This window comes from Molothrus ater, chromosome 2 (assembly GCF_012460135.2).
Source record: "Molothrus ater isolate BHLD 08-10-18 breed brown headed cowbird chromosome 2, BPBGC_Mater_1.1, whole genome shotgun sequence".
Taxonomy (NCBI): Eukaryota; Metazoa; Chordata; class Aves; order Passeriformes; family Icteridae; genus Molothrus; species Molothrus ater.
In genome coordinates, this window is record NC_050479.2 from 13,918,373 (window position 1) to 13,942,733 (window position 24,361).

A 24,361-nucleotide genomic window follows, 5' to 3' on the forward strand; every position below is an offset into this window, starting at 1 on the left:
ACCACCTTGCTGAAAAACACAAAGGCATCATCAGAAGTTGATCAGATATGAATTCTTTAATATAAAACCAGGTGTTAAAATGGATTTCGAAGACCTGCCATCCCTTTCACTTCTGCAGACTTCCAGGTAAAGGAACGTTTCAGCCACAGCAGGGACTGAATGGCTCCTGCCCCAGTACTGCACAAAAGGAGCCGAGGATAGGGAGCAGAAGGGAAGGTAAAGTGCAGGAGAGCTGCAGGTGACCATGTCCCTCAGAACTGCATCAAACAGACTAAACGTTCATTAAAAGGAAAATATTTTGAATTTTATTTTTTCACGTTATTATCAAGTACACAATTACAATAATGTCACACATCCCTATATGGTTCTATGTATTTTGTTTTTTTCTTTTGTCTTTTTTACAAAGTGTACAGAGGGAAGGACATATACAATATTTAACAGGGTATTTTCTACAGAACAATAATTTATATTATGTCCTTGTAAAAATCTGTACCTTTTTTAAACATTAAACTGAAACATCCATTTTATAGCATTTGCTAAGCAAATTATTTAAGAATTAAAACTAACCTGTAACTAATGTCAGTACATTAACAATAACTATAACTTCATTTTCTCTTTATACAGACAAATACATTTTACAAAATCCACTTGACCAAACCCTTAATTATTAAAAAAAAAGTTTCAACATTGTGCTTTAAAAAAAAAAAAGTGGGTATGATTCCAGGCTACGTAAAAGAAAGAAAATGCGTAAAATTGTGTTCTTTGTCTTTCAGCTTATTTAAAAAAATAAAGTTCAAAATGGCTAAAATCCTCAGCACTACTATGGGATTTTCTGCAGATTTTGTACACTTTCCAGGTTTCCAGTTAGAAAATGCTTGAACATAAGAGAGGAAAAAAAAAGTAGTCACAGGCAAGTATTTTGCAAGAAGCGAGTGGGAATCTCTGCTGGGTTTTACTGCATCTGGTTTGGCATCAGCAGGCAACGGACACTACGGCCATGAGGAAATCCACTGGCTTCAGCGGGGATTTCAGGGAAGGCACAATGCAGCACAGCCAGGAATTACACACTACAGAGTCATGGAGTAGCAATATTACACAAGAGCACCCAGCAACTCTGGGGGCACTGCAAGCAGGCAAAGAAAGATAAAACCATCCTACAACACAGGCAGTGACATGGCATTGGACTCTCCTGAACTGCACACTACGGACAAGAATTTCAGCTTACAGTGAGACAGGAGGGATGAGCAGTAGGGGCAGGGCTTGGTAACAAGACAAATTACAAAAGGCCTAGAAGATGCACATCCAGAAAGGAAACCTTTGTCCCTCTAACACCCCAGACTTGAAACTATCACTAAAATTCCTCTTTGAGTTCAATTGGAAGTTCACCTGCCTAGAAAGAGGAATTAACACTGGCCCAGCCTCTGAAGCCTTTCCATTAGGGAATTGCTGGTTACAAATCTAACCTAATCTGGCAGGCAGCTGGGACTGAATACTGCAATCCATCATCAGTGGCTGGGATGAGAATCTGAGCAAGGGGAGCAGGGCCATGTCCTAAAATCTGGCCTGTAATTAAAATGGTTTGGGGTTTTTGCTCCAAGGTTGTTGTTAAAGTACATGACTTTGTGCTTGGTACGTTTACACTGCAATTAGCAAATGATATGGAGCTACTTTATAATAGTCTTCAGGTGGCAAAATTGCATCTAATAATTGTAATATTCTCCCAGCTGTTTATAAACAGATGGAAAGAACTGGGTTAATTCTGGATACAGTACTAATTATTAAACAGCCACTGAACACAGCTACTAATGGCTCAGGAAAAACATTTAATTTAGTAACAGAACTGCATCTATCATAAGTTACTTTTCTTATTAAGGATATCTACGTTACAACATCTCTACTCCTTATGAACTCATCTGCTCCACTCCATTCCCTTCTTAACCTCTCATTGTAAATATCTGGTTTCCAAAATTGAGGCACCTCTTGGTCTTAAATTCTATTCTAAAACAACTAACAATAAAAATGTCACTTGAACCACAAACTGCTCTTTCAAAGAAATACCAACATACATAAAAGCATAAAGTTTGAGGTATGTTTACCGGCACATACAGACAGTTGTGATCTATTGTTAACTCTGCAAATGGAACAAGAGTATTTTACGTTTCCAACATTTAAGACAGGAATAAAGTGGAAAAAAACCCAACTCTTGTAACACACAAAATCTTTCAAAGACAAAGAAGCACAGAACAATAAATGTAATATTTGTGCATATTTTGAATTTGCCCAGGAAAGATAAAAACCGCCCCAAACCATTTTTAAAGTATTTTTTCCTCTGAAACCAGAATGAAAACACAAAGTGAGACTTGTAACTCCTCAACCGGAAAATAGTTAACCTGCCACGAAGTCTGTATAGTTAAAACAGGACAATCAGGTGGGCCCTAGTGACTTTACTGTCAACATGACAATTCCCCATTTTATACACACCTCTGACAATTTTATCAAGAGAAATTTCGTATTTTTAAAATTCACGACAAAACTGCATTAACATGGACACTGTGAGTATCAATGAGATCAGTAAGATAAATATACTTAAATAAACTATTACGGTTGAAAAATTCAGTAAGAGACAGGGTTTACTTTATTAAATGCAACTTTATTGTTGCCATCTTTTCTTCATTTATTAAACAAACTGAATAGAATTCAGAACACGCTATTGAACAAAAGGTATAAAAGTCAACTACAAGCAATAATCCTATTTTTATACAGCAACAAATCAAATGCACAGTATTTTTTTTGTTTTTGTTTTGTTTTTTTTGTGGTTTTTTTTTTGTGTGTGTGTGTGATCGCAGGTGATTGGCTTTAAAATAAGCTAACTGCCTGAAAGGCAAATTTCCTTTATAATTCCAGCCATAAGTCTGTGAAAGAGACTTTAAGGCAGCCCAACATCTTTATGATGTCGCATAATGTGCTGGTTCTTCTCTGAAGGCCTTCGGAAACCTTTCTTGCAATACTCACACCGGTGAGGGTAGTCTTTTGTGTGAATGGAAATCACGTGCCGTTTGAAGCCTGAGGCGTCTGTAGTGCTATACTCACAGTACTCACACTGATAAACTTTCCTGCCACTGTGTGTTTTCATGTGTTTTTTCAGCTCGTTTTGTTGCCTAAAGCCCTTTCTACATCTCTTGCACCTGAATGGAAGATCCTTTGTGTGAACTGAGAGTATGTGGCGACTCAAAATGAATGGATCTGCAATTTTAAAGTCACAATGTCTGCATTGGTGCAACTTTTTACCTTTGTGAGCCGCCACATGTTTTTTCAGTTCCGAAGGCCTGTGAAAGCCTTTATCACACATATCACACTTATGAGGATAGTCTTTTGTGTGGACTGAAATAATGTGTCGTTTCAGATCACTCGAGTTTGAGCTCTTATGGTCACAATGCAAACACTGATGCGTTTTACTTTCTTGATGCATAAGCGTATGCTGCTGCAGCTCTTTGGTATCTGAAAAAGTCTGGAAACAAATGTCGCACTTGAGCGGCGTTTCCTTACTGTGTTTAGTCTTTACGTGGGTTTTCAAGTTGGAAGAGTCGGCAGATCGGTACTCGCAGTATTGGCACTGGTAGGGCTTCTCGCCAGTGTGGATCCGCATGTGCTTCTTCAGCTCCGACGGGTGGCGGAACCCTTTGCCACACTCCACGCAAATGTGAGGAAAGTTCTTGCTGTGGACAGCCAAAAGGTGGTGACTCAGTAACCCTTGTTCTGCTGTCTCATAATCGCAGAATTTGCACTTGTGCATTTTATTAACTCCTTTGTCCCTGTGCACCATCTTGTGAGTGAATAGAGTTCCTGCGTGAGAGAAGGTTTTCCCACACTCATCGCATTCAATGAGCTTCTCTGTTTTGTTGGTCAGCTTATGACTCTCCAAGTGGTTATGTAAACTTATTTTTTTATTCGTAGTGTAATCACAGTCTGTGCATCTGTATTTCTTCTTAGTAAGAAGGTGCTCCGGGTGGTTTTTCATGTGCCTTTTCAAGAAACCTCTGGATTTAAATTTCTTTCCACAAATCATGCAGGGATAGACTGTCAATGGATGACCATCGGGGCCAATGATTATTGCTGAAAAACAACAGAAAAACCCTTTATCAATATTATACAACGATACTACATTTCAGTAAATGTCAGATGTTAACAATAAGATGAATTGTGGAGAAAGATGGGATACATATGTTTTACTATACAGATGTTCTTCACCTCAAATAATTCTATTTTGAAGAATTCTGACTGAATTCACATACTAAAAACATGCAGAAACCAATGGCTGGTGCAAAGAACAGCAGCCAACTTGTTAAACTGAGTATCATCTAGTAAGCAAAGTACACGATCTTCTCTTGACTCCCCACAAATCGGTAGAAAAAGTTTAATCTTGCAGTTTAATCACCTACCACTGACTACAATTCAGATGCCCTGAAACTAACACTTCCTTCTTACGCCATCTGTCACAGCTACAATCTGAAGAGGTACCAAGCAAGAATCAGTAAGAACATGTTTCACATACAGAAAGCTCAAAGCTTTGGAAATTATTTGCACTCATCTATCACCCTGATTTCTTTACCCTGAATTTGCCTAGGCAAGTTAAAAAAGCTGGCTTGTCCAAAAATGTTTTATAAGGAGAACTGACTAGCTGGAAATAGAAAAGGCCAACTTTAATTTGCACAGTTTACTAAATCAAGCTAAACAAAACAGAACTCCTACAGTTAAGTCACAATTTGAAAAGAAACTTTTAGTATTATTTAAGGCAAGGCTACTGAAACGAAAGTTGTGTTTGTTCAACTTTATCAAACCAAATAAATATTCTGACTGTAACACAATAACAGCAGAAAACAAATTATGCCATAGAACACTTCTGGTCGCACAGATGACAGGAAAAAGATAGGCACAAACGTCAAGGCAATTTTATTTCACCATGAAAACAGGAAAGGGTATAGAAGTTACACTACTGAAAATTAATATACAATGTTCAGACTTTCCAGTTACCTACTGAGCTGATATAACGAAATGCATTGTTCTACATATTTCCAATAAAGACAAAAAAGAGGGGGTTTTAGAAGCATGATTACAGAATACCATTTATCTAACATCGCCTTTTAAAGTTACATTAAACATTAAAATGGGTGTGGCAAGTTAAGTATATAGCTTTCTAACCTTTTGCTATAATACTTTTTCCTGTGTCAGATGGCTTCCTTTAAAACACCTGCCACAATCCAAATCACCCATGTATTTAAAATTTGTAAAATAAAATATGTACTTGTTTATAAAGCAGAAGTGTTGTCAACCAAGTAATTCCCCAAATCCCTCTTTTTACAAGACACTCCACATGGATCTGTTTATGGGCAAATGCCTGGATGATCAAGAGGCAGGCACCACATACTCACCTGTCTGATACTGTCTGGACTCAGGTCTCCTCTTCTTCTTTGGTTTTTGCTTGGCCAGCCTCCCAAGTCCAGATGACTCATCTATGTGCAAAAGAGCACTTGCAGTGCCATTCCGACTTTCGATGCCATCGTTATTATTGCCTACCAAGGTAAGTTCAAAAGTTACCTACCAACACTGCAGGAGATCCAAGTACAAATTCTACAATGGCAGTAACAGAAATGATAAGCTATTATCTAGACATTTAATCAAACTGTAATCATGTACACCAAAAGCTGCAAAACGTCTCACCATTTAACTTAGGAATTATGTTTGGTATCATCAGTATTAGCTTTGTTAACCTAATTTTACAGGAGTACATAATGTACAGGAATTAATGGCTTTTCATTACACAGAGAATTCTCCTTCAAATGCAGCATTTTTTGAATCTCTTTGGTAGCTAATTATGCCCAAAATGTTTAACAGTAGTAAATAATAGCATGTCACAGTATCCACTGCCCAATTTTCTTCTCAGTCCTGAAATACATTTGTGTGTGAGCTCTCATTCACTTCTGTCTGTCTGAATTCACATGACTAGAGTTTGTCACACACGAAGTTTCTGAACAGGAGCTGTGATCAAAGAATCTTTCTGAACAGCCTATAAAGTGGCAAACAAAGTACACTACTTACTACTTAAACACCTGATGCTTTAGCACTTACAAATTCTTTCTATTGGGAACAAAGAGCATACTCAGTATTGTGTAACAGAAAGAAGTAAAGAGTCTCTGCCTCACAGAGCTTTGTGTTTAATACACAAATGGTATCACTGTATGTAAAACAAACATGAAAATTACAAATACATTCAAGAAGGTATTTATTGGCAATCAGTTTAACATTGGTGATTTAAGAGAATAAGTGAACTTTCAATAATAAATGTGGTGAAGTATTTACTTGAATCAATAAAAGCCAACATTTCCTAGTGAAAGCCAAGAACACAAGTAAGACAGGAAGATTCAAGAAAGTGCAATATGCTCAACAGCTGTTCCTTTTGTAGGGTGCTGAGCATTAATATTCATGATTAATGTAAGGAGACTCAGAGGCAGGCACATGTGCAGAGCCTGAAGATTCTCACCTGTATGCTAGCTCCAGTGTTCCTCTGCCGTTTTCAGGCCTTCATGCTTAACTTCTCCCTGCCCCCACCATCTCTCACCCTGTATGCTAGGCAGCTTACTGCTGACAATGCAACCACTCCACTGTTTCCCACATTCTTAAATTCTCCTTTCAATTCCATCTCACTGCTTTTAACACATTCTGCTCAATTTTCTCCCCCTCCTCCAAAACCACTGAATGTTTAGTATCCAACTTGTTTTAAGTTCACTCGATTTCATTTTTAATGCCCACTCAGAGTGGCTTATGTCATTTCCTTCTCACTCAAGCTGGGCTCACCAGTATATGGCCTCAGAGAAAGATTTAGGTGCACTACCATCCATCCCCTAAGTAACTTTTGAACACACACTGCTCCCTGTAATCTTGCCCTTCCTGACTTATGTCCAAGATTCCAGCCCCCATTGTATTCCCAGCACAACTGTCTGCTGACACCATCACCACAATCCACATCATGCAGACATGTAGGTTTTGTCCTCTACTCCACTATTTCTTCTGTTTTGTTTAGAAGGAGAAAAGAGCAACACAGAAACATTTTTTCAGATGAAATTCTGGTCTTAAGCTTACAAAAGTTTGGGAAACCAGTCTGTGCACCAATTGGTGTTCACATATCAACAATCAAGAAAAATGGTTCTGCATGCTGGAAATACTCTCAAGGTTCTGCTACAATTTTAATATCTCTGTCCAATTTCTTTTTATTAATCAATTAGTTATTGCCATTAGTGAAGTCATGTGTTTATATGATCTTTCTAGAAAGCACTTAAATCAAGCTAGACCTCAGTGCTGCTTGTCACTGCTACGCATAATCTTACATATTACCACTTGCTTTCTTTTTTTTGCCAACCCCCCCCACAAAATATTCAGTTCTAGTCCCAAGCCAGCTCTCACTGTGTCCCAAAATTCTGAGGAACAGAGATACTTGAGATTCAATTTTTTAGCTGGAAGCTCATGTATTTCCCCTTTGACATCATGAAAATATGAAGGAGAATGTCTGTTAAATAGGAGCAATAAGAAGCCCACCTTACAACTTCCCTCTTCCTTTCTTTTAAAGGCTCATTATGCTAAGAAACCATTCTTAAACTAAAACTCTAGAAACAAACACAAAAGCACAAGTACTCTAGACTACCCTCCAAAAACCAATCCCTGGTGCTTTGCTGCAGTGTCACTCAAGGAGAATTCTTTCAAGTATTACTTACCATAAGCTGCTGCCCAAGCTATGGGCATGAAAGTTTTAATCTCGGAGTCATCGATTTGCTGTTCATGAGCGGCTGCCGCATCCTCCTCTCCTACAATCACCTCCATATAAACCTCATCAGCTATTTCTGCAACATCTAAGATAAAAAGAAGTTTAAAAAAAACTAGGAATGCTGCACTGCTGAAAGTGAAAATCCCTGCTCCCAAAGGAAAGCCACCTACTTACTTAAGTCTTCGTCTTCATGCTGAGAATCATTTACAGTCATGTAAACCATTTTCTCCCTTGGAATACGAATACTGCTGTTCTGATCGAGCAATCCGACTGCGTGGTCATTCTCTGGCTCGCTCTCCACAATGTCTACTGTGCCCCCTAATTAGGAAGACCAGAGCAAAATATTTTAAATACACTTCACCAAAATCTATGCTAAACCACAAAAAATTCAAAGTTTGTCAACTCTTCAGTATCAGACTCACAGGTTTTTACATACCACTTGAGAGAAACCACAGTCTCATGCAAAATTTCAAGTGTCAGGTTGGAGTATTCTCAAACATGTGTATTTTACCTAAATCGTCTTCTCCAGGATCTGCTTTGAATATATAGACCTTGATGACTTCTGGACAAATGCCATCCACTTTACAAGAGCCACTTTCTGACTCTGCTTCCATGGTAATTTCAGCAGAACCTTCGTGTTCTATCTTACCAGCATCATCCACTACAAAAACAAGTTATTACAATTACCCAGTCATATGCAGACAGACATATATGAAAGACATATTTATTAATTTATGACTCAAATTTGGAAACAGTTTAAAATTTAAAAGTTGTGATAAAGAACCTACCCATTAATATTTTTTTTCATATCCTTGAAAATAGTGACAATAAACACAAAAATAAATTCAAGCTGTTATCTTGTAGTTAAGGTGGAAGTGCAAGAATGCTGCAATGACAGAACTAGAGGCACGAACACCGCACCAGGCAATGCTAATAAGGAAACTGTGATCTGCATCAAGATGATGGTAGGAAGAAAGTACACATAAATACTTCACTCTGTGGCATAATTTCACTAATAAGCTATTAATTGCTCTTTTCAAAAGCATTATCTGTTGCTCAACCCTGTCTCTGAGGCAAGTGGTACTACTGCTGGCTGTCAGACCTAGTTCCCTGCAAAGCACTGGTACTGATGCTTTTCCAGCTGCCAGGAGAGGAAACCTGAACTCCAGGAAGAAACTCCTCCCCTTTCCTCATGCCCTCCACAGCTGGGGAAGGAGTCGAGCACTGCCCTCCCACTGCAGGACTCCTTCCTGCAGGACCCTGCCCTGCATTCCTGCTGCAGCCCTGTGCACTGGTGCCTTTCCTGCAGGACCCTGCATTCCCATTCCTGCTGCAGCCCTGTGCACTGGTGCCTTTCCTGCAGGACCCTGCATTCCCATTCCTGCTGCAGCCCTGTGCACTGGTGCCCTTCCTGCAGGACCCTGCATTCCCATTCCTGCTGCAGCCCTGTGCACTGGTGCCCTTCCTGCAGGACCCTGCATTCCCATTCCTGCTGCAGCCCTGTGCACTGGTGCCCTTCCTGCAGGACCCTGCATTCCCATTCCTGCTGCAGCCCTGTGCATTGATGCCTTTCCTGCAGGACCCTGCATTCCCATTCCTGCTCCAGCCCTGTGCACTGGTGCCTTTCCTGCAGGACCCTGCACTGCTGCTGCAGCCCTGTGCACTCCCAAACTTGGCTCTCCCGCCTCCAGAAGGGTACCCACTCCGCACTCCAGCCTGAGCTGCTGAAACTTGCCCAGAATCCCACATTATCCATGGCTGACAGCCAGCTTTACAAGAACACACTTGGATTTTGAGGTATACTGTACATGAGCACCTCCCCCATCTTACTTTACCAAGAACAGGTTTTCAATAAAAAAATAGTAAGTATGCATTCACAAAAATCAAATCCAGCTCTCAAGACCTTTAAAGAATCCTCCAATTTTCACAAGCCCCAGATTTTTCTTCAGTACTGAAATTATTTAAGAATTCTTAACGTGACAAAATACTTTTATAATTTGTGACTTTACTGTCACTCCCTCAGAGTTACATATGACTTCAGTGCATGACAGAAAGACATGGAATTTATACTAATAGAAGTCTAAGAACTATCCTATAAATGGTGAATAATTTTTAACTACCATGCCTAGGACATACCAAATACTTCACAAAGTATGCTTACTTTACTAGCACTCATTGAACTACCCTCATAAATAAATCATAGCTTTACTACTCAGTAACTGCATTCTTAAATTTATTTTAATATGTACTTTAAAAAAAGCTCAAAATGTTATTACTATTATTTTCCTGCCATGAAGCCAATAAATTAGTCTTTGAATTAGATAAACTATCACATGTTCTGTCTCACATATCAAACATAAGTGTATTTAAGTGCAATTTCTCAATCAGGCATCATTACTCACAAAAAAATATGAATAACATTAAATTATAAAGCACTAATATAAATTAGTCTGTCTCTCTCCTTACCAAAAGAACAGCAGAAAAAACTCAATACTCAAATGCCAAGATCATGATCGGTGGCCATGGTACAGACTGTTTCAAGCAGTAGAATGTTTAAAAAATTACTTTGTGTCACAGGACAACATAACATCTTGTAGCTGAACCCCAAAGGCTTTAAAAGCAAAACCCTTAAGATGTTCTTTTGAATCACATTAACAATGTAGCTCCACAGTGTGTATATTCAGTTACTAACAGACTTCCATGACTTCTTTGTCATATCCGTGATATACCAAATGTCACTGAAACTCTGACAAAAAAGAGAACTTGCTTTTGTTCCTACACTGCATTTATGCAGCTGTTCTCCCTTAACTTGGCTGTTTCCAGTGTCAGGCACATTTACTTGGAAGGCTTTCAATCAGTGTAGACTGACATTACACCTCTGAAGCCAAAAGGGAAGTCTGCCACCAAGATCAACTGATGCTGGAACATACCCATGAGGAAGGAAAACCATGGCTGAGTCAATCAGAGAGAAAACAAACCTATGTGCATGATGTGGAACAGGCCCATTTCTTTTAACCAATCCAGAGTTTTTTACCTCTGTTTATACATGGAAGTATCCATTAATAACTTTCACACAACAGAAGAATTCTAGGTCTTAAAAACATGCTCTATTCATGCTTTGAAATAAGTTCTCCAAGATTCTAAGTATTATTTTATGCAACGTAATTTGAAAAAATTGTTACACAATTTAGAGTTTGTTTATCCCTGAATTCCCTTTATATTCAGCATTGTTTAAAAAATGTAACAACTGGTTTAAATATTTTTTAACAAGAGACATTAAACTGTAAGGAAATTGATGTGTAGGAGGTATGAGGCCAACTTTTCTCATCCAAAAGGAAAAAAAATTCACTCTTGACAGGTGGTAATACTTTAAAACCTGAAGTCCTGATGGGCTTGAAAAGCAGTTAATATTTGCAGTATAGTAACAGGTAACAGGATGAAAAATAGTGTGGAAAAAAAAAAGGTAAAAATCAAAGGAAGCGACAAACAAGGTGAAAGAGAATGGGTTATTATTACAGAAAGTACTATTTCCAAGGTATTTTATCCTATGGCTACACAAACATTTATTTATACTGATTCACTGGCAGTGTTTTATGAAATTTGCCTTCTATTTAACACTTGTCCAAAGCTTCTGCATTCTCCGTGTATCTCAGTCTCACAATATGAGAAAATTATATTCAGAAATACTTGACTGATCAATGTTTCAAGTTGGAACTCTGATGATATTAATTTTTCATTTGAATTCATAGCCCATCAAGGGGTCCCACAAATTACCATCCATGGCTGATCTTCTTTCATATTGCTCCTCTTGGACATTAACAAAAAACCAAAACCAACCAAACAAACAAAAACCCTGTAAAAACCCAATAACAGCAACAAACCCCCCCAAAAAACCCAACCAAACAAAAGAAAGTACTTAAAAGAATTAGTTAAACTTCTAGGAGACCACTTCCTTTTAAGTAGAGCCACTGAGCATTACTAAACTAATCACAAGTCACATGCTAGAAAAAAGTTCAGGCTAGCACTAGTCCAGTGCTCTCATACCTCATGCCTCCCTTTTATGAGATATGAACTGGACACTAAAAACGTTAAATGTCTGACTTTTTTCCTCCCTATACTAGCTGGTAGCTTTCATTCAGTAAACAAGTGCATACAGACTAAATCTCAAGAGTTTAAAAAAATCCAAACAGTATTTCTATCCCTCTATTAAAACACATTCAATGGCATTTTTGGGAACAAAACAAGCTCCTAGGCATTGATAATAAACTCCATACTTAAAGCCCTGTTGAGGCCAGTTTCCCCACACAGAAGTATAAATTGTCAGGCCAAGATCCTGATTTGCTTCAATAGAACACCTTTTCTTTAACCATGATACATACACTTTCCCCTAGATGTTGCTTATATTTAAGGGATAGGCAGATAAAGACTTTGTACCCTTATTGTGGTTTATTTCTAATTAAGAAATGCAAATATAACTGCATTTATTTTTAATAGATTCCATAACTTTCTAAACTTTTTCTTTCCTACCATTTCTCCTCTATGTGGGATTAATGAGGAAAATAAAAAGGATTGTAAAAAAATAAAATTCACTTAAGCACAGACACCTTCCACCATTTTCCAGTACCCACTGTTTATGGCTAAAAAGCACACCAAAACAAACAACCTAAGGAAAAGTCTACCTACACCACTTATGCAGGTCTTAAAAATGTGTCAATGGAGCAATTAAACAAAAATCATCTATTTTGTCAGACTTTATGTTCCCAAATGGCTCTCTAAGCTGCTAAAAAAATGTGTATCATGGGACACTTGTCTGCTTATAAAATAAACAACCCTATTTAAGCATTCTTAATGAAAAAAGCCGTTTTCTCTAAAGCAGATTAAAAGCATTGTTTTCCCCTGACTTTGTTCAGTTATTTGTGGCAGCAACATCTACTTCACTCAACAGCAGACAAACTCTAGTCCTGAAGAAGCTATTTTTACCATACACTTACTTCTTGAATGGCAAAGCAGGTTTCCTAACCTTTGAGAAAAGAGAAATTGGCTCTATTTTCATTTTAATTCATTGCTTTTACACGTGAGGACATCCTATGCATCTAAAGGTCCCTCCAGGGTAGTAATCCAGCAGAGGTGTAATTCCTGAGCTCCCAGCTGGGATCTAACACTTGTCCTCCTTGTGCTCTGCCCCTAGCACACAAACCAGACTGAGCTCTGAGACATCCCTCAGCCCAAGGTAATTCTTATTTCCATCACCTCTCAGGGCAACCTCCTGAGCCTGAGCTGCAACAGATGCTGATGCCACTCCAGTGGTCAGACAGAGGCATGGCAAGTTCAATCTCTGAAAAAAAAATGTGATTTCCTGCATCCTTAGCAACCTCCAGGGACAAAGAGGGAGATATTTATGCTAAAAAAGCAATTTAAAGCATTTTTGCTTTCTTGACTTGAAGTCTACTGGATGGCCCTAAGGAAAAGCATGAACCCTGGTACATTGGTTTGGTACAACAGATCCATTGCTTTCAACCTAAACATCCAACAAGGATGAAAAAAGATTTATTTTCAGAGGCCTAGGTGAAACTTTTCTCTCTCAGTGAGTTACCCTGGGTTCAGACTCCTGTAATGGAAAGTGTTAATTCAGACAAAACAAACAAGAGACATGTCTAAGTCAGAGAAAAGCAAGGGGATGGATGGATGGATGGATGGATGGATGGATGGATGGATGGATGGATGGATGGATGGATGGATGGATGGATGGATGGATGGATGGAACACAGCTCTCATTTTTGCAAATATTTCAATTCTTAAAGCTGCAGTTTAAGCCTTGTGAGGCTGCCCTTCACTCTTTTCAGACTCTTCTTGTCTAACTTTTGTCCCTCACTATTTTTACTGCAGTAAGAGTATATCAGGATACAATTTTTCATCTTACAGAATCAGTTAATGCCAGAGGATGTGTCTACCATTGCCAAACAGAATGAAATCAGACAGAAAAAAAAAATTCCATTTCCATCCTATTGCCAGGCACAGGGCACTGCTTTTCTGGGTTAGTAAATGTAGGATGATTATTTTGTTTTGACAAACACCAGTTCATCTCACCACTACTGCTTCACTTAGGGAGAAATGGTTTTCCAAGATAACAAATAATTAGTACCAGTGTGAGTCACAGCACAATTTATACTTTCCTGACCCAACTCATGAACTGGCTTGTTATGGAACATGCAAAAGAAAAAAAAAATTATCAAACCTCCTTTCATCTTTTTCAAGCCACTAACTGGTAGGTTTGCATTCTTAGTTGAATGCATATCTGATTCTGCTCTGCTCTTAGTGCCCCGAATCCACCATGAATCTTGAGGGCAAAGACAAAGTATCCAAGAAAAAAAATAAGTACATCAAAAAGTAACTGGTGATGTAAAGCTGTGCCAAGAAGCATTGCCTGGAAAATGAAGATAGCAAAGGCATATTAATGCCAAAGCTAAATTAAATCTAACTGGGAAAAGAAGTATTAAAATACTGAGCTTATTGAAGCAAAGTCACAGAATGAAACCCACAGGAACTGTACTCTTTGAAAAGACAAATCAGTCTGAAACGAACAAAGAAGGTATAAACACAACATTAAAAAGAAACCGTACACACAGATTAGTCATTCCAAATCACATGTATTCAGGATACAGCTAAGAAAATGACCTTAATCTATGTATACTCAGCTCATTAGGAACAAAAATGGAAATGCTTAGAGAGAGCCACAAAACAGGAAAAAGCAAAAAGATTTTGCCAATAGCTTCCACTGAAGAAAACAGATGGAGAAACCTACAACAGGAAGAACATGAAGTGTCATCGCCTGCTTTTCAAGTGCCTATCTAAAAGAAGACAGGGAAAGGCATTCTGAGGAACAGTCTAGCTCACAGATCTGGGAAGCAGAAACATTTAACTACTGTAATGGCAGACAAGATTACATTCCAACATCTGCCCCTGCAGTTCAGGGAGTTTTGCCAGAATCAAACACAAATTTACAAGTTAAAATGGAAAACCCAAAACTGGATTGGCTGATGTTACTACTTTTTGGAAACTAAGTTTAACTGAAGAACTGAGACAGGCATCAGATCAATGAACACATACATTGCTGATGCAAACAAAAAATTAATAAAAAATTAATTCAAATAATATTTTTCATTCAACAAAGAGACTGTTTGTTAAGACAGCCTTCACTTGATGGAAAAGCACTAGACTCTGCCTTCACAACCAGAAGAACTTGTTAAGCAGGCTTTAAACACAGTAGGTGGTAGTAGGGACTTCCCTTTAAAACGAACTGTAGAACATTAAACACAAGTAGAATGCATATTTTGTAGCATGATGATTATTTTAAATGCTGGCTTATTTAAGGTTCTGAATCTAAACAAAGTAAATTGCAAGAGACATTTAATCATAAATAAAGTATGAAACTGCAGAAATACGTGACTGAAGATGGAGAATACCCCAGCACAAGTGAACAACTGAATTTCTGTGCTTCCTGCCAGTCACCACCTGTTGACAACTGGTACATCTAAGAAGCCTTCCCAGCAAGGCAGGGATCATCCAAAGTGGCCTCTACCAAGACATTCTGTCCTTGTTCAGCCACTGCCAGCGATGAACAGGACACACATGCACCCACCCCTCTCTGTGCCTCTGCACAGGCACGGCTTGCAAAGCGCCCCAGGGCAGCAGCCCCAGAGGCCCTGCTCTGCTGCAGGAGGAGAACCTGCACAGGAGGGGGGAGCAGAGACCCCCTGAAGAGCTACAGCCAAGGACATGGAGGAGGGAAGGATCACCACCAGAATCAGGTCTCAATTATCCATTGGCAGATTATCCAGTCTGTTGTCTAACTGTGCACCAGGTTCAGAAGCAGTTGAGCTGCTTTCATCAGATTTAACTTGGGTCCAGAATCAGAAAGTTTTATCTGTGCCACACCAGACAAGAGTGCATTTATCAGTCTGGATCAATACAATTTCAGAATAGATCCCCTGACCTATTTCACCTCAGTACAATCCTGCAGTTTAATTTACAATATTTTGTGTGATCCATATTTTGCATTATCCCATTTCATTGTTTTCCCAGATAATAGAGAATTAACTGTACCTCATATAAACTCAAAACATGGCTGCAACAAGGTTACTCAAGGAACTCAAGAGATGATAAATTAAGAAATGCAGTGATCCTAGGTAAGGAGAAGCAACATTAAAATTTGTAAGTACAGAATATAAAATTAAAACAAGTTATTATACATTTCAAAAATATGTCCAAAAGTAAAGAAGGGGGAAAAAAGGGAAAAAAAAAAAGAAAAAAGGTAACTGAAGCAAAGCACAAAGTACACCTCATAAATGAAATCATTTAACACCACACAAAACTGAAGTGCCTGAAATGGCCAATTAAACAAACCAACCTAACAAGGCTTTTCTATTTCTACAATAAATAAATGTTCAGTATGACACTGTGATGTTCCCAGGTGCTGCACTGAGTAATCACTATAATAAGCAACATACTTAGAGTAAACTCTAGTTCACACAAATGGATATCCTCAGTAGAAAAAGGATTGCTGATATGCTCTATTTTTCTCCACCCTCTACTTAAGCCTTTTGAAACACAATTCAAAGGGATTGTGCCACTGCTCCTAAGAGAGATTAAGATATTCACTTCCCCTATGAGCAGCAATAGCTACTCTTTTTTGTTACCTGCATACCTCTGTCCTTTGTTTAATCAAGAGAAGAAATCACATCCTAACAGCAAAGAAAACCATATTGCTGTCTGTATCCACAATAAATGGAGTGCAAGAGGTGAGGGCTTAGCAAAAAAACAAGACAAGTATTGGATTTTCAGAAACCACGGTTTTTTACTCTTTCTTTTCCATGAAATATTTTTGTTTCCTAATGTCTTGATAGTTATCATAGTAACCTGCACATATAAGCATTTTTAAACATGGTCACATTAATTTTCTTTCAGTTCTTATTATGTATATGGCATTTAGTTTACTAGAAGTCTTTCTCTTTTGTTCATGTGCTATAAATTGCTACAGAAATAACTTATAATCAGACATGCATTTGTCAGTAGTTCTCTCCATTAGCTTCACCAGAACTTTTAGCTGGTACACGCTCCTAAAAATCCCTCTGTGTGAGTACACTTGTGAGATCTACATTTTAATAAAAACACTGAAACTCTGCATTGTCTTAAGCCCTCCCTCAGATATTTCAAGCCCATACCATAAGAACTTTGATGGCTTTACCCAAACACTTACAGGAAATCATAAGGTAATCATCACAGTTGCCCTTCTCATCTTGATGTTCCACAGGGATTCCATTGGCATCAATCACTGCCTCTGATGCACAGTCTGCCACCAAGACTTCCTCAGAAACAACATCTGTCCCCAGAGTATCAGTGACAATATCTGCTTCTTCAACGTTATCATGAACTACATGTTCTACGTGTCCCACTTCAGGCACATGCATTGACTCAGTTGTCAGCACATGCTCTGGTATAGACATTGTCTCTGCTGTTATGTCAGAAGCTAAAACATCATCCGGGACAGTGCAATGAGCCAAAGAAACCTCTTCAGCCACGTCTGTGTCCAGCACCTGCTCAGGAATAATGACTGTTTCAGACACATCTGGCTCGTCCATGATATCTGGGCACTGAACATCCTCGATAACAACATCCTCAATGACATCCTGGATCACTACAGAGTCTGGGTCATCAGGAACAAAATTATGCACAGTTATATCTGAGTCAACCACATCTGAAACAAACACTGTTTCCTGGACTTCCACAACAATCTGATCTCCATCCATATGTGCTGCATCAGCTCCTGAAAAACACAATTAAAATAGCACTTAAATTGTAAAACTGTCTCATATAGGTAGCTAATAATTGAAATTACTTCTGTTTCCCTTCAACTTTCACTCTATGCTGCACTTTAGTAAAACAAGCATAACAGCATATGAACTATTAAGACAGATAGATAAAAGCAAGTCCTCAGCAGATACTAACATAATTAAGATGAACAAGATTTTCTCTCCTGAAAAAGATTTGCAATTTTTAGACTCTCCCCCAACACCCAAACAACTATTACTTGACTGAAAGAACAGTAGCTCATTCATATTGCTGTGAGTAATAAAAAAACCCAAACTCAAAAGCCACATCTCTATACAAAAGCATTGATGCAGCACAACACTTCTAAGCAAAGGCAGAATAAACAATAGTCAATTGCATCGAATGTGAACACTCTTATCTATGTATTATCTCCTTACAGACCTGTTGGATCAAAAAATGCATTTGGCTCATGTGGCTGCAATTCAAGCCCATCTTCATCCATGGCCTTTAACTCTCATCAGTCACAGTGTCTGTAGAAGATAAAGAAGAAAGGTTATTTCACTGTATTAGGTGAAGAAGGTTGCCTCTGTCTGTGCATGGAAAAGTTGACATTTTGGGTGCATGGAAGTTAACACACAGCACCTCATTACTTTAAGATCAATTGGATTTTACTCGGGGTCCCTCAGTGTGGGATTCCAGCAATAATACCCTGGATGACCAAACACCCACTGTTTGAACTAGAGTGTGAGGTCCAACACTTTGGGTCTATTTTTCTCAAAACCCTATGGCTTCACAAACACAGAAGCAGCTCATAAAGGAATGTGAAAATATTATTTTCTTATCATCTTTAAAAAAAAAATTAAGACAAAGCCTAGAGATATTCCTGTGAGAACCTTAATCCAACATATTCCCACTCAAGGAACTCAAATCCCTATTGGATGAGGAGGAATATAGAACTGTAAAATCATTAAGGCTCAATATGATAAGTTAAACACAGAGAGCTCATTATCTGAAATGCACACCAGTTCTGATGTCCTCATGTTCATTCCTGGACAGTCAGGAAGAGTTTACTCTTATGTCACATCAGGAACTGAAATCATCACTGTAAACTGCTTCCAGAGCATAACATCAAACGTTTTAAAACCTAGATCTGCAAATATTTTCAAAACTCTTGCCCTAAGACAAAGTACCCTAAGTATCACAAGTTAGTTCTCAAAAGTTACCAAATGTCATGTTCTACACCAAAACTTTTGAACAGCATGTCAACATTTCAATGCATATTGACTCAGGATTTCAGTCTTCTTAATGAAAGAATGAAACAAGACCACAAAATTAAAATACTTGCAAAAATGTCAAACTGCAATCTAAATTCTGCTGCTTAGATATGTGCATTACAGGTAGGATCAGGCAAACCTAGTTACGTAAAATGCAGTCTAACAGAAACTTGTACTACTCCCTTGCACTGAAGTCCAGCTACTTTCCTACATGGAGAACGAGCAAAAGGCAACAGAATGTTGCTTCATGTTTCTGCTTGTATTTCTGTAGAAGTGGAAATGTTCTTTTTCTTCCTCCAAACATTTCTCACAGTCACAAGCAGAAAGCTCCCCATTTCTGTGATACTTTCACAAAAGACAGACAAAACACCAAGAGTCTACCCAAGGTTTCCGTAAGAATCATAACCTTTCCAAATTACATCAACTAACATTTACATTCATTAGGGCTTTATCAGGGAAACTGCTACACAAAAGAAAAAATTAACTAGTCCAAAACACAAATCTAAACCCATAATCTAGAACAAGTATTTTCTAAACTTGCTCCACTTTTTAGCTCAAATTTTCTCAACTCTTCACCTCTGGAACTCTCTTTTGGGGTATTGTCCAGCCTCCAGTGCAGTCACTTGGGCCTTCCTCTTTTACAGAAGCTGAGGGAGAAATATAGGCAGACATTGAACTGGAAGAAAAATAGTGGAACACTAATAATTTTCCAAGGTGTTCTGTATTTGTGTGATACTCAGCTGGAAGGCCTCTGTATTCAAAAGACAGCTGTGCTAACAAGTTATTGTGGTATCCAACTGGACATAAATTGCCTTCCAGTAATTCTGTCAAGCACTGCCAACAGAAGTGCCCACCATGGAGAGGAACAGCTCTTCACCCAATGCTTTTTTTCAGAACCAAGAGCAGAAGAAAAGTGTTTCAGCCTCAGATGCAAGAAATAGCTTGACTGATGGCAATCAACTTCTGCCATGCCACAGAAACAAGAAGAGTAACAAAATCCCATACAGTAATTCCAGCAAGAATTATTCATACCCAAACTGCTTTCCTCCCATCTCTTTGGTATACACCCATCCAGTCTACTACCAATGTCCTTCCAATTCATCTTGTCATGTTTTCTGCGCTGCCTTCACTGTTTAGTTTCTTCTCTTCTGTTGCCTCTTTTCCAACTTCTGGTGTGCCTGCACCAATATCATGTTCATTACATCAGCTGATCATTTCATCCCTCCATCTTCTAACTCCAGTACCCTCCCATCACTCACACAAACCTCTGCTACTCATCAATTTGTAGCAAAGATTGTATTAGCAATTAGGAGGGGTTTTTTGGTAGGAGGCAAAGGGGTACTAAGGGTTGGCAGAAATAAAACTGCCTCTCTCCTCAGACTACAGACACATAGGAAGATGGAGCTGTCTGTCCCCATCTCTGGGAAAAGTTCAGATGCCCTTTGTGCCTGTGCTTTTGAGGGCTGTATTATCATGCACATCAGCCTGCCATCTGCTGCGACCTGAGCAGCCTGAAGTGTCAGTTCACCACCTGAAGAACTGGCATTCATTTCCTCTGCTTCCTGCTTTCACCACCTACCTGACCACTGCACCACAAATTCCTACTCCTTATGATTCATGCCTGTACTTTCTCTATCCTATCTGCTCCCTAAATTCCTCACATCACTAAGTGAGACAGTCTTTCACTGTTCATTTGTCTATCCTCTTCACCCATGAGATGCAGAGGTCTCCATCACTACTTCCCAGCTTCCTGTAAGTGCCCACTGACACCATCTCTTCCCTGTTTTTCTTGTTTTCTGGATTCCGGGCAACAGATTCTAAACCCAAAATATCCCTGTGGTGTTCAGGAGCTGCAGTTTCACAGCAGTGATAGCCCAGCACACCACATAATTCCAGCCTCTCCTGCACCGGTCAGGTCGTCTCACCTACAATGGCAAAATGTGCTCAGAACAAAGGCTCAGGCTCCAACAAACCAAAGACACTTCCTGGCAAATGGCTTTCAAGTCTGAGTCTTAAAAAGGCAACCAACATTTGCTTTGGTGCTTGTTCCAGAGTAGAAAGAAATTTCAATGCTTTCTCCTTTTTTCTCTGTTTTTTTTTCCTCTTACTAAATAATGTTTCTCAAAATGCACTTTAGCATACAGACCCAGCCAACTCTCACCCCTGTACAGGACCATAAAGAGTTTGGAAGTGCTCCACAAGGGCACAGACCCCACATCCACATAAATTTGCTGCAAGATGACCAAAAGAGGATGCAGGCACTTAAAACAGGAATTAACTGAACTATCTGAAATAATAAGTGTCCAAATCAGAATGTGCAATCCAAAAAGGCATAAAGTAATTGTCTATGGCTGAGGCAAAAAAAATATAAAAAGATTCCTGAAAACACTTCAGGGTTTGAGCATTCTAACCAGGAGATGAGAAAACACAGTTTCTTCCTGCTTGCTCTTCTGAGCAGAGAGTGAGGGGGAGCACAAGATGCAGCCACACAAAGGAAGGAACACCACAGGGCTCTGTACCTGTAACAGCAGCTCTGTGACACCAGAAATACCAGAGCTGCTTCTTGCAAGCACCACAGAGAACACCTTCAATGCCCTGGCAAGCACCCCAAGCTCTGTGGTACCATAAAGGCTAGGAAGCAATTCCAGCTGTTCACTTTTCTGCAAGATTTCAAGAAGGACAGAAACTCCTCTCAGTCCTCCAAAACGTTCTAGATGACATTTACCTCAAGACCCAGTTCTGGCATCAAAGCCAACAGAATCAATTTTTCAGTTCCATCTTGGGAACCCAAATTCTCAAAGAAAAGCTGGTGCCCAGCCATGTCCCTACACTTGGTCCTTCTCAACTGTGTGTCTCTTTGTTCAAATCTCAGAAATTCTCATAACATTCTTCTACCACTGGAACAAAAAAAAATCAGAAGCATCCAAAATCAGGTTTTATAACCTCTGAAAAGAGCTAAACATCTACTAGGCTTGGGTCCATGCCAGCTTCACATGGATCAAGAACTAATACAACTCTGTAATACACTTAATTCTGTCCATACAGTTAGTTTTTACAAACTGATTTTTACCTATTTACTCAGAGACTTGGCTGGTTTTGGCTTTATGGAAGTCAAGGTAACATTATCAAGTGGAATGACAGATGGAAAATTACATATTAATAGAAGAAATGGTATTACTATATACGCCATAATCTTCCAAAATAAAAATTATAGTGAGAACAAGTAGTCAAGAAAAGCAATGCAGACAGTGCACTGCTACATTAGAGATCCTTGACTCAATAGACCTACCAAGGTAATCAAGATGAAATAAAATGAAATAGACAAGCTGTCATGTTTTAAAGAAGGAGCAACTTTAAAAACAGAGCTCCTTAAAATAGGTTCAAATATTCTGCAGAAACTGTTTCTCTGCTCTCACAAAAAAAAAAAAAAAAGGAAAATGGGGAAAAGGGGGAAAAGGAGAAAAAAGGAGAAACTTCAGAAAAGCCATCCTTGTGAAAAAGAAACACATAGCCTACTCCTAATTTTCAGTAAGGCCATACACCAAATATCCAAGCAGCAAAACTCTTACAAATCAAGCCATAAAGCAGCAAAATTCCCCACGTGCGAGTGCTGGCCCCTACCCACGCTGGGATGACTGAGTGTACAGCCACAGCCACGCTCCCGTCGTGCCTTGCTCCATCCCATTAGAAACTGCGGCACGCCTGGCATGTCCCATTTGGGTCAGAGCCCCGAGCCAGCGAGGCTCTGCCGAGCTCCTGAGGCGGCTCCGGGCTCAGTCCCCGCCGCCGCTGCAGTGTCACAACTCGCCTGACGTGACCCACTTGTGGCGAACGCAGGGCACACACACACACGCTGTCCTCAGTCGCACACATAGGAATGGCAAAAAAAACCCCTACACTCCCTAGAGAACTTCATTCCTGCCTTGAAAATAACCCCCGTTATCGCTAAGTGAAGAAACAGAAGACTAAAAACGACGTGTAAAAACGACGTTGTAACAATGTGATCATTCAGCTGCTAATTTCTTGACGCATCTCCCTCAGTTTTGGCAGGGGAATCAGTGCTGATGTTCTCACTGCAGTTCCGTAAAAAAAAACGAAACACCTCAAGTCATTCCCCTCTTTGTTGTAGATCAGTGGTAGGGTATCTGCAGAAACCGGTTAAAGAAAAGGGTTTTCTCCAGATTTCACTGGAATGTTGTGTGCCAGACGACAGTAATTCCAAAGGAAATAAGCTAATTCTTAACGAAACCTAAATTAGGGAAATGACCGATCCCAGGCGCACCTTTGAACCAGCACCAAGGGGGCCCCAAGGGATTAGGGGGCTGCTTACAGGGCGAGTGGGCGAAGGCGGCTGACGGGAGAGCTCCCGGCGCTGCCGAGCCCGCGCCGCCCGAATCCCCGGCAGGAGGAGAGGAAGGATATGGCGGGGCAGGAGAGGACCCGGCTGGCAGCCCCGGCGCGGCCGCGCTGGGAGCCGCGGCGAGCCGGAACGCGCCTCGCTCCGCTGCGCCTGGCAGTGTGGCAGCGGGAGGCGGGGAGGGTGTGGAGGCTGCGGGCGGTCCCTGCCGGAGCCCCGAGGCTCCCCCGCCCCGCCCGGCCCAGCCCGGCCCGGCCCGCGCGGGGCCCCGGCTGTGCGAGCGATTAATTCAAGATGGCGCCGGCACCCTCCGCCCCCCCCGCGCGCCGCCATTTTGTCTCCTCCTCCAGACACCTCCGAGCCCCCCCCGGCCGGGCCCGCGGCCCCTCACCGGCCCCACTCGCCTCCCCCCGGGCCCGCAGCCACCCACCTCCACTCCGCGTTCCTCACGCCACCTCCCCCGCCGCCCCGGGCCGCGCTAGGCGTGCGGGACCCGTCGGCGCAGAGCCCGCGGCCCGCTCCTGTGGCGGAGCCCTGGCGCGGCCTAGCTGCGGCCTCCTCGCGGCCTGCGCCGCGGCCTGTGCGGGCAGGGGGAGGCCCGGGCCGGGCGGCCGGCAGGGCCCGGCCCGCGGCTCTTACCGTGCGGGTGGCGGGCGGCGGCGCTCGCTTGGCGCGGCCTCTCTCAGCGCGACTGGGCCGAGCGCGGCGGCGGCGGCGGCGGCTGCGGCGGGGCGGGCGGGCGGGCGGGAGGGGAGGGAGGGGCCGAGCTCGGAGCTGAGTGGAAGCGGCCAAGCTCCCCGGGCCGGGCCCGCCGTCAGCACGTCACGTCACTGCCCGAGAGAGCCCAGGAGCAGGCGGAAGGGAGCGCGCCGCCACCGCCGCCTCGGGCCGTCCGCCCGCCCGCCCGCGGGGGCCGGTGCGGCCGAGCGGGCCGGGGGCCTGTGCGGGGCGGGCGAGGCGGCGGTCGGGGCGGCGGGGCGGGGGCGGCGCGGCGGCGCTCGGTCCCGCGGCTCCTCCTGCCGCCGCCTCCGCCGCGGCTCGGCCGCGCTGCGCCGCCCGGGGCTCGGCGTGCGTCCGCGGAGCGCA

General features: G+C 41.2%; 1 protein-coding gene across 2 annotated transcripts; it reads right to left on the bottom strand.

The window, feature by feature from the left end:
* Positions 1-282: 282 nt before the first annotated feature.
* Positions 283-24,140, bottom strand: ZFX (zinc finger protein X-linked). Of its 2 annotated transcripts, none has more exons than XM_036381389.2 (8): positions 23,915-24,140; positions 18,086-18,174; positions 17,073-17,639; positions 8,328-8,477; positions 7,991-8,134; positions 7,767-7,901; positions 5,430-5,570; positions 283-4,113 (listed from the first exon to the last, which is right to left on the bottom strand). In XM_036381389.2, exons 2-8 carry the CDS (start codon positions 18,144-18,146, stop codon positions 2,927-2,929), a joined length of 2,385 nt encoding a protein of 794 aa, XP_036237282.1. In that variant the 5' UTR covers positions 18,147-18,174; positions 23,915-24,140; the 3' UTR covers positions 283-2,926. The 2 variants fall into 2 exon arrangements, with proteins under 2 accessions (XP_036237282.1, XP_036237292.1); XM_036381399.1 differs by lacking the exon at positions 23,915-24,140 and adding an exon at positions 23,706-23,723.
* Between the last annotated feature and the right edge of the window lie 221 nt (positions 24,141-24,361).